This window comes from Schistocerca serialis, chromosome 6, assembly GCF_023864345.2.
Source record: "Schistocerca serialis cubense isolate TAMUIC-IGC-003099 chromosome 6, iqSchSeri2.2, whole genome shotgun sequence".
NCBI classification, from domain to species: domain Eukaryota; kingdom Metazoa; phylum Arthropoda; class Insecta; order Orthoptera; family Acrididae; genus Schistocerca; species Schistocerca serialis.
The window spans coordinates 332,085,929-332,097,703 of record NC_064643.1 but is presented as its reverse complement, the minus strand read 5'-3'; the positions used below and the strand labels follow the sequence as shown (position 1 = coordinate 332,097,703).

At 39.2% G+C, this 11,775-nt stretch overlaps 1 protein-coding gene across 3 annotated transcripts in view; it reads left to right on the top strand.

Moving 5' to 3' along the window:
* LOC126483716 (SHC-transforming protein 4) overlaps window positions 1-11,775 on the top strand; it is a 98,275-nt gene that overhangs the window by 63,082 nt on the left and 23,418 nt on the right. For all 3 annotated transcript variants that reach the window (XM_050106811.1, XM_050106813.1, XM_050106810.1), the window contains one exon: window positions 1,528-1,706. In XM_050106811.1, the coding sequence (XP_049962768.1) occupies window positions 1,528-1,706 (179 nt within the window). The remainder of the gene's footprint in view (window positions 1-1,527; window positions 1,707-11,775) is intronic.

Here is an 11,775-nt window from a genome sequence, read left to right as displayed (position 1 = left end):
GTTGCCTTTATTCTGTTTCTGAGTTCATTTAGGTTGAAGTAGTTTTACTGTTCATGATTTCTTGGAAATGATTGTCTGAAGGAATCTGCCAACACATGTGATGTTTGTGAATGTGTATAGATAACTATGTGACCCATTTTTATTTAAGAGGAACTTGTAAGCCCTGTTAATCATAGCTGTGATAATATCAAATGTGTTGAGTCAGGAGAAACTATAAATGGTGACATCAGTGAGTATTATTAGATTTAGAAACTGTGGGTGCCTTTGTGTTTGAATAATTGCTCTCAAGGAAATTAAGACATATTTGAAAACTTTATTATTTGGAGTACCCAAGATGTTACAGTGCCTCCTTGATTATATCTAAAATTGACATTCTTTAGTCAAATAGTGTTTGTAGAAAATTTTTCTTGCCAGGAACACGTTTTCTGGTCTAAAATTGTCAGCTTATGGTGTTCAGCATAATATTTGAGCTGTTGTACTAGCCGTTATTCAGACTATATCTTGCTCCTATACTGTATTTCTTCAAGAAAAGTAATTTGCATAAAATAATGAATGAGAGTTCTTCAGTCATAATTGGAAAATTTGTTGGAGCTATGTGATGCATTTTGATTGCAGGCACCTGGGATCACATATACTTAAAATCATAGCATTTAGCTTTAATTAGGAAAATACTTGGAAATTGTAGGGAATCTCTTAAGAAAACAGCAAGAAGAGGTCTTGTATGGCCAGTTAAAGAGTGTTGCTCAAGTGTTTAACATACATATCATGATGACCTGAGGAAGGTGTCGAAGTCATTCAGATGTGTGCTTGTAGTATTTTAACATGTTGTTATAAGCCAGAAGAAATGTAACAGAGATGCTCAGTGAGCATAAATGGGAGCAGCTGAATGAAAGGAGACGCTCTCGTGAAACCTTCTGAAATAAATTGAGGGAACTGGGATTCAGAACAGATTATTCATCAGCCCTACTTCCGATTGTCACTTCTCGTAAGAATTGCAAGAATAAGATAAGCGATTAGGTGTGTACAAAACCATAGATGCAGTGACTCTTTCCTCACTGTGACTGGAGTGGACAGAGAATAGCTGGCATTGGCACAAATTATTCTCCATCATTCACTGTTTCGAAATGATGTGTGTTTGTATTGCGGAGGGGAGGAGGTTATAAGTGTGTAGCTAAATGTTGATCTGCCATCAATATACACAAACCCTGTCACCCTGTATTTAGAAAAGCAGACAGAATCATTGGGCAGAATCAACAGCTGGTTAATAAATGGGCTAAAAAAGATCAAGGCTTAAAACGTATATTTCTCTCTCCCTCACTCACTTCCATTCCTCCCTCCCCATGCCCCATCCTCTCTTGCTCTCCTCATTTGCGTCTCCCTTGTAGTACTTCTTTGTATCATGGTTATTTACAAAAATCATTTTATGTGTAGTTGTGCAAAATTTGTAGTTTCAAGAAGTTTCACAAAAATTTCTTCGTTTTTCCTTTCAAAAATGAAGCATTTTCATGTGTTTTACTGATGTTGTAGGACACATTAGATTTTGTAGCTTATGTTGCAAAAGATGCCAATGACTGGCGTGCCTGTTATGTGCTGGAATGTGGTGGAGGACTGGCTCAGGACGTAATCATCACAGTAGGGCAGGCATTCCAGATGCGGTATAAGGAGTTCTTAACGCTTCCTACCACAGCATTGTCAGCATCACTTATGTAAGTATCGGTATAAGGAATCTAGTTTACAATAAGTAGAGTAGTGCACTTTCTTAGTGTAGAAACAGCTGTATGCAAACAGTGATAAACAATAATAGTTACCTCCTCATGTTGATTTGGAATCGATGTATGAGGGTGAATCAAATAAAAATGATTCTTGGCCTTGCACGTGGAGTAGTCTCAAGTGATGGTTCCTGTTGCTATCTGTGTTGGGTGGGGCATGAGAAGTGGGCAAGCAATCCAGTGAGGCCACTTGCTTCCATCATTAGTCATAATCATGCTGTCAGACTAAGAGGTACCTGTCACCATTGTACAGTGCATTATTATCAAGTTCCTCTCTAAAACGTGTAAAACTAGGCAGAATCCTCATAAGACTGATTGAACAATTCAAGGTAGATACTTTCTAGACTTTGATTGTTTGCTTACCATTAGCAATTCGTGGAAGATCTGAGCACGTTGGGAATGAGGACCATTGTTGCCAACCCTGCAATAGCATCACAGACAATAATGTTCAGTGTGTTCAACAACTTCCTGAGCTTAGCAGACATCTGACAGTTGCTGAGTTTTCACACAGGTGGGGATAAGTTAAAGCATTACTTTTGCCATTATCACAGATGAGCTATGGTTTAGGGAAGTGTATGCCAAGCAGGTTCTTCACCTTTTAATGACTGGTCAGAAATTGAAGTGTTTGCAGGGGTGTGTGTGTGTGTGTGTGTGTGTGTGTGTGTGTGTGTGTGTGTGTGTGTGTGTGTGTTTGTCTTGGCTAAAGTTCAGGAGGAGGGAGACTCTTTTCCGGCATGTGCAGATGTTGGACAACAAATGCTTCGTACTACTGAGAGGCTTTGAGTGTGGTTGGACAGGTATACTGCCACAAACAATGTAATTTATTGATGACAGAAGTGATTCTTCTGCAATACAATGTGTGCCCCCATCCCCCCATAGCAGCCCTGAACAAACAAAAATTGTAGCGACTAGGCTGGGAAACACTTGAGCACCCTCTCAGTAGCCCAGACCTATCTCTCTGTGACTTTCATCTCTTTGGCCCACACAAAGCAGTTCTGGGAGCTCAAAGATCCAACATTGATGCTATGGTTAAAGGCAGTGCATGCAGTTGGCTGCAGGCACAACCAATTGCATTCTGTGTGGATGGACTATCAAAGTCATCTATTTGCTGTGAAATACGTGTTTCAAAAGCCAGTAACTATTTAGAAAAATGACATGCACTCATATTTTTTATTGTCAAATTTTTTTAAAAAAAAGTGTCATTTACTTTTGATTCACCCTCATATTTTCCATTTACTTCTGGCTGTGGTTCCTTTGTAACTGTTACTACAGTAACTCCTCCCCCACCCCAATTCTTTAAAGAATCGAACTCCCATTTATAAATCATCTTCTGACATCTGATTACTTAACAGATGGATTGTTGAGTATAGTCAGGGTAGTTAAACTGTCTCAAGATATATACAGTTTTTAACTTTAATACTGGGCATATTGTATTAAGCATTTAACATAAGATTACACCTTTTAATGAGTAGATTATGGCATCCTTTTAAATTTGGTAGGTAATTGTACGAAATTATGAAAATCAAATTTTTGTTGCCGCTGGGAACCAATAGGTAAACAACCTGCGACTGACACTGGATGACTATTTTAACCTTTTAGTAATACAGATGATTTTCTATGTAGAGACCTCTCCTTCCATTACGGGTGCTGTAAGGCATTGACATTGTTAAATTTTATTTATATGACATATGATACTCCTGAGAAATGTAGCGGGCAGTGGGGCTGTAGTAATAAAGTTTCAGCTATTATATCGAAATAAATGAAGTTATGTAGTTATTTTATATTTGTATGCAGTTGTGCATATGCAGTCTTGGTACACTATGAAATCCCTCTGTACAAGAATATTTTAGCTCTCACTAGTGGACACAGACAACAGCATTTTCTTCTGTCCCCTCCATTAGTCTACTGGAATGAAATGATCATATGGCATTTATTGGCCAGGATATCCCCTTAGGGGTTCAACTGCCATATTTCAAGTCTTTTTATTTTAGTTGACGCCACTTTGACGACTTGCATGTCAATGATGATGAAAATGATGGACACACAACACCCAGTCCCCTGATGGGGATCAAACCCGTGCCCACTTGCGTGGTAGGCGGTAATGCTATCACTGTGATACGGAGGCAGACTGTTGGTCTGCTGTAGTACTGTGGCACAAGGAAGATTTCAATGTGTTCCTGGACTGCAGACAAAAAATTCTCTGACACATCTCTGCCACACCTAAAAAAGGGGCGGGAAGAGGATGACATGTAAAAATATTCCAAAGTGATCAATATTAGTGTCAAATCCACAGTTATTGAGATCAGGAGGCTGATGGGTGAGATTCCCAATAACAATTCAGCCGATATTTAGTTGACTAGAACCTCCTCAAAGTTTTTAAAATCTTTTTTCAAGCTTCAGTGTACTGAGAAATCATTCCTCTTCCTGTAGTTATGTGCACACCCACATTCCTGTATAGAGGTTGGAGTGGTCAGGAGAATTGGAGGGGGTTATTATCAAGTGAAATGTTTAGTTGCTCTGGGTATTGTATACACACACGAAAGCAAAGGTCTGAGATTCAATTCCCATTCAGTCATAGAATTTTTATCTGTCACTTATTTCTTCTTTCACTCTGGCAGTTCTTATTAAAGTGAAAACTGCAGAGTTGTGGCATGGTGTGGAGTCCACATTAAACTGCAGGACCCCTGTAACTATCTGGGTGAGTCAGTCCTGTGGAAGGCAAGGGCCATGGCTACTAAATCACTTTATCTTCAGCCTGAGGACATCATATCAAGAATTTACTTATCCTTTTGTCAGTGGGAAACCAAGTTTTTTATAAATATTTTCTTTAATAATTTGTATCCTGCACTTCCATTTTTAGAAACAGGTAATAACATTTCTCTGATTTTACACTTTACATAAATTTATTCCATTTTCTGTCTAATTGAAATTTGAGATGACTGACTAAAAGTAAGTAATCAACTAGCCAAGGTATATAAAAGAAATTTATGTAACCAAAATTTTATTTTGATAGTTTGTTGTACAAAATTAGAAATGTAACTTCCTGTTAAATTGAACAATGAGAAAATTTAGGTTTAACTAGATCCAAGCTCTGAGCCAGGCTGTAATGCATGAGGAAATGTCTCAGTGGGTAAAGCATTGTACACTAAAAGTAGACATCCTGATTAATGCCCCATATGACTTTAATATTCCTGGAAAATTAACCGTGCTTTTTTACATATTTATCTGAGCATTACATAACAGCTTTAAGAAATATTTGAAAGAAAAAATATATTTATTGTTTTTAACGTGTATATGATAGTGATTGTATAAATACACTGATCCAAAATTTAAACTTTTCACTATGTTTTGATTATTTGAAAAATTCGTGGAACTGCAGTTGGATGTAAATGACAAAGAAATATATATTTCTTCATGTTTTCACTTAACACTCTAAAGACTCCAACTAAAAGTGAGTTCGCTACTGCCGCATGGTTTAAACTAGAGCTCTGCATCTGCATGGCGAAACTGCACGAGCTGCATTCCAGCAGTGTAATGGTCACCCCAATAATGCTGTTGTAACTGAAAATCCTCTACAGTGTGTCAACATGTTGCCTTGGCTTGCTCACTCACTTGTTCTGCCTCCAATCAAGCATATAAGGCACATTATCAGACGACAACTCTAGTGTCATCCACATATAGCATTAACCATCCCTGTATTGTCTGATGCAGTGCAGCAGACATTGGAACTCCATCCCACAAACTGACATCTAGCACCTGCACAACACAGTACATTCACATTTTTGTGCTTGCATTCAACACGTCTGTTATTAATGTACCAGCATTTCACATCTCAGTGGCTTATCTCTCACTTACGAGGGGCATTTGAAAAGTCCGTGCAAAAATAAAAACTACTTACGTGTTTGGGGTAAACCTACTTTATTTTTCGACGTAGTCTCCTTTTAGACTTATCCACTTTGTCCAACGCTGTTCTAATTTGTTGATCCTTTCCTAATAATAGGACTTGTCCAAGTCTGTAAAATAGCTATTAGTTACTGCAATCACCTCCTCATTTGAATAAAATTTTTGTCCCGCCAGCCATTTCTTCAAATAGGGGAACAAATAGTAGTCCGAGGGAGCGAAGTCTGGAGAATAGGGGGGATGTGAAATGAGTTGGAATCCTGTTTCCAATCATTTTGCGACCACAACTGCTGAGGTGTGTGCTGGTGCATTGTCGTGATGGAAAAGGACTTTTTTGCGGTCCAGTCACCGGCGTTTTTCTTGCAGCTCTGTTTTCAAATGGTCCAGTAACTATGAATAATATGCACCTGTACTAGTTTTACCCTTTTCCAGATAGTCGATGAGGCTTATCCCTTGTGAATCCCAAAAGACAGCCGCCATAACCTTTCCGGCCGAAGGAATGGTCTTTGCCTTTTTTGGTGCAGATTATCCCTTGGTAACCCATTGTTTAGATTGCTGTTTGGTCTCAGAGTATAGTAATGTATCCATGTTTCATCCACAGTGACGAAATGAAGCTTAAAGTCCTGCAGACTCTTCCTGAACAGCTGCATACCATCCTTGCAACACTTCACATAATTCCGTTTTTGGTCAAACATGAGCAATCGCGGAACCCATCTTGCGGATAGCTTTCTCATGTCCAAATGTTTATGCAAAATATTATGCACCCGTTCATTCAAGATGCCCACAGCACTAGCAATCTCACGCATCTTAACTCTTCTGTCATCCATCACCATATCATGAATCTTATCAATGATTTCTGGAGTTGTAACCTCCACAGGGTGTCCAGAACATTCAGCATCACTTCTGCCCGTATGGCCACTCCGAAAATTTTGAAACCACTTATAAACTGTTCTAATCGAAGGTGTAGAGTCACCGTAATATTTTATCAAGCTTCTGTTTGGTCTTCAGAGGCGTTTTGCCTTTCGTAAAGTAATGTTTAATCACCACACGAAATTCTTTTTTGTCCATTTTTTGACAATCATTTGACTACCTTGATTCACATGAATGCGAAAACACAAAAAAATAGACCAATATGGCTGAAACTTGGTGTGCGTTCTTTCCAAAGATGCTACTAACTAAAAATGACCTCGATATGTGTGGTGGTGCCATCTCTTGGTCTTAGCACGGACTTTTCAAACGCCCGTTGTACGTTAACCTCTGGACTTGCAATGTTAATCACTTACATATATTACGTAGCCAAATGTATTCCTGAAATTTCATTACTCTACGTAAGTATTTTTTGGTGTTGCAGTGTTTTTGTCGATCAGTGTATTTAGCTGTTGATTTTCCATGTTTCCTGTGGATAACTTGTATGCTGTGTACATGAAATTCAATAAATATTACCACAGTGACCGTGTATAATTATGTGTAATAAAAATTAAAGTGACAACAATATTATGAAAAGGATAGACTGCTAGTCACTAAAACGAAGATACACTGAGTCACCAATGGACACAACAAAAAGACAGCTATACATTTTAGTTTTCAGCCAAAAGGCCTTCTTCCAAAGTAGAAAATGCATAAACACACACATATTCACACAAGCACAACTCGCACACACATGGTCACTGTCTGTGGCTGGACTTAAAGCGGTAATTGAATATTGTATGTTATTGTAGGTCATTCATTTAACTGTAGGACTGTAAATTTGTGTGGATGTATAGTTGATGAAATAATGCTCACTTTCAACCTCCAGTTAAAGTCTCATTGATACTGAGACATGTTTTGCACAGAACAATTGGAAAAAGATTTACATTGAGAAGTGTGAAAAGCATCAGCTTTGTTTATAATTTTAAAAAAAAATTCCAATCCAGTTACACGTGACTCACATGAATAAATGAAGCAAATGAATAGGACTCGTTACAGATGATATTAACTGCACTGATCAGAAAGAGGAAGGAACACAAGGTGGAAGGGTAAGCAGAGATGAGCATTATTTGAATAAATTTCCATCTAGATAATTGTTCAAATAATTAGATTATGTCAATAAATTAACCGGAGATAGAGGGATTAGTCCTCTCCAAAAATGCAAATAATAATTTTTTACTTGTTATTTGTAACTTAGATAGTGAATAACATAGAATGCCACCACATTTCCTTTGTTTACTTCTTGTACTGTATTCTGTAACTAGTATTTGTTCCCTTGGCTCATTGCAGTTTCTGTTTGATAAATAACTTATCAATAGTTTGTAACAATATTATGAAAAGGGAAGTTGCTACTCACTATACAGTGGAGATGCTGAGTCGCAGATAGGCACGACAAAAAGACTGTCACAATATGAGCTTTTGGCCAACAAGGCCTTTACGAAAATATAACACACACACACACACACACACACACACACACACACACACACACACGGAACTACAGCAGCTGGCAGCTGAAGCCACACTGCGAACAACAACAACAACAACAACAACAACAACAACAGTGCATGATGGGAACGAGAACTGGGTGGGGGTAAGGAGGAGACAAGGGCGGAGAGGGGGAGGGATAGCAGGTTAGAGGTGGGGGACAGTGAAGTGCTGCTGGGGAGTGCGCAAGGGTGTGGCGGAGAGAGGGTGGGGCAGGTAAGTGCAGTCAGGAGGCAGGGGAGAGGCGTAGGGGGGGGGGGGGGATGTGCACTGCTGCTGTTGCTCACAGTGTGGCTTCAGCTGGCAGAGGCTGTAGTCTGTGTGTGTGTGTGTGTGTGTGTGTGTGTGTGTGTGTGTGTGTGTGTGTGTCATCTACTTTTGACAAAGGTCTTGTGCAGACTATCTCCTCTGTATGGTGAGTAGCAACTTTCCTTTTCATAGTATTATTATTATTATTAATGCTTTGTAACGAAATGTGAGTCAGTGGTTCAAGTTCTAAACTTCAAAGGTAAAGGTTTGAGGTGCGATTCCCTGCTCGTCGTAAGATTTTTTTATGTCACTGATTGCTTCTTTCCTCTGCAACAATGAGAAAAATGCCAATTCAAGTTGCATTGTGTTTCAGAGTTTGTGTTGAACTGTAGGGCCCCCACTAGCTGGCTGTAGAAGTCAGTTGCGAGGTGGAAGGTTGGCAAGGGCGCACCACCATACGTGGCAAAGCAGAGCACAGCTTTACTTGCTTTACACCATAACAAATGTAACATAAAAATGCTGCTAGGCAGTTACACTGCTGATGCGACCCAATTCAACTGACGCTGAGCTTACCAGTACTTCCACATTAGTGACATGAATTTCTCTTGTGTAAATAGAAAAAGATGAGAGTGCAACCAATAGAAACTCTTTACCTGCAACACCTTCTTCCATTATTGCCAATACTTGAGATATGGGAGTCTTTTTGATATAATTATACAATTCATTAGTATTTGTAGTGCTACAAAATGAGTGAAAAAAGTATGAATTCGGTGATTGCAAGTGACTAACATCAACAGACTTTAAATATGTCTCCTAAAATATGTGTGGATTGCTGCTGTGCTTCAGAAATAACTCTGAGTAAGCTTTTCTTTAGAAGATGGGATAGTTTTTGAATTTGTCATGCATCTGTACAGTTACATAGAGCCTTGAGACAGTTAGATCTGGAAAGGCAGATTGAATTTGACAACAAAAAGGAACCCATAATATTGCAGCACACTTGCAACATTTTTAAATTGAGAAAGTGTCAAGAGGTGATTGGAAGACATTTTTTTGCTTTTCTGTGCAAACTACAATTTTTGCTGCGAACCAATAAGCTACAAAAATGTAATAGCTGAAGAAAGTCACAGAAATCATGTCACAAGTGTCAACAGATGTAAAAAAAAAAAAAAAAAAAAAAAAATCATTTTGAACGTTATTTGGGAGGTGAAGCTGAAGTGGAATCACAACAAAGTTATTAGCCTAAAACTGTGAAGGAATTGACAATTTCTCATTTTTTGCTGAAGAACATTTATTGTGAAATACTTGGATTGTTATCCTGAAAATGCACAATTATATCATCTTTGTTGGTATGGAGCGTATTTTCTTCAGTGTGCAGCAATTGCAAATCTTTGAAAATCAGATAAACATTCTGATGAAATGTTTATAAAAATAGTTGTACTGAAATCTTACTTAAAAGCAACAAAAAGTACACTTGTTTCATAAAAGACAAAGAATTGGAGCATTAAATATATGGGTTTCAAATATTTCCATTATTCATAATGTTTTTTATTCACAGATGATGATATGTAAATGAATAATGTTTTGGAAAAAAAAAAATTATCTGGTACTAGTCAAAAGATGTTACCCAAAACTCGACTCACTGAAATGCCAGACACAAAGTTATTTTAATCTAAGTGTTGCTCATTGTAGATAAGTTATCAAATGTTGGTATTGAAATTGTCTAACTATAGACATTCAAAACTTGTATTCCATACAATAATTGGTATTGATGCCAATACCTAAATTTGTGTAGATATGTTGATCACATTGGACGGAAAGTAACTATTTCATCAATATACCGAATTTTGGTTACTTTTTATGCATTTTTAATTTTTTTCTTGAACACAAATGATTCATTTATTATAAAAGGCAAAATATGGAAATTATGCTGGTTCATCAACCATTTTGAGTGTAAAATAAACATAAGCAGGAAAGAACACATGCTGCAAACACAAATGAAAGTATAGGATTGATGTAGATTTTGCACCACATACATTTGTCATTATTACGAGCAAAACTATTTGCATAGTGGAAGACTTCTGTGTGCTTGAACTGTTGTATTTCTGAAACACTGGCTAACTTCTCTAGGTGCTTATTTCCAGAGAGCCAGTTTCTATTGGGTAACTGTGGCTCCTGCTTCTGAGAAAATACACCGTAAAGCACTGAAGTTACCATGTTAGTAAATGTGAATTCTTGCTTATTTATGTAATCCAGGGGAAATGGCCTGCATATTTTTCCATTCTTCTCAAGGTTTGATTTCAAAGGGCTGACTGGATTTGTTACACACGGAGGTACGTCTGCTAAATCATCATGTCTGCTCTTTTTCTGGCCATGGGCAAGCTTGTTAACTGATTTTTAAAAAGCATATTTATAAGTTGTTCTTCCTCATATTTGCCAGAACTGTTACAGATGAAAGCCTTTTCAGTTTTCTCATTGATATAGCTGCCCAGAAGCCAGTAGTGGTGAAGGGGTTTTGTTGCAGCTGCTGCACATCTTAAGTAGGTTCCCAGATTCCCAATCCTTCCCCCCTGCGGGTTCGGGGGTAAGAATAGGCCCGCGGTATTCCTGCCTGTCGTAAGAGGCGACTAAAAGGAGTCTCAAACGTTTCGGCCTTCTGTGATGGTCCCCTCTTGGGTTTGACCTCCTTTTTTTCCAAATTTCCGTTGTTAGTGCATGCCATTTGGGGAAGGACACCTTACATGGTGTTTTTCTATTGGTCCATCATGCTCCGCCATCTTGCATGTTACCTATTGTCGTGTGGGGGGGGGGGGGACTACGCCCAACATCTTCTGGGTTGTCTCCTTCTCGCCTTGTGCGCACTCTTCTTTCTTAGCGCCTACGACAGCTGTGGACCCTTTCAACACCTAAAATTCAGCACGGTAGCCAGTCCGTTGTGGTGGGGTCGTCATGTACCCTCTTGGTGGTAGCCCCCTGACCACGCAGGGATCGCACTACAGATGCCAGAGCTGTTTCCTCCCCATGCATGCCAAGGAGTATGTGCCCATCTTGTCTGGGGCACGGGGACTCTGGGCAACGGGATATCGGCCAGGTACCCATTGCTTTGGCTGGGTGGCGCCCTTGGGGAGAGCCCTCGTTCGGAGTAGGTGGCATCTGGGCGGATGTGGCGCAATGAAGCGCAATAAATCACACCAAGCTGGTGGTCGCACGGCCACCAGCGTCTCTAAGCGTGGTAGAGTAGACTTTGATGCTGCACAATATGACCCTCAGTCGTTCCCCTCGTTGGCTGCGCCATGGGAGGGACGCTGATCTAGTGCCAAGCGGGAGCCTTACGTACCGCAATACCTTGTCTGCAGCAGGACTGATGGTGACTCCTTTCTTATGACGAAGCCTCTGTTTTTTGTGG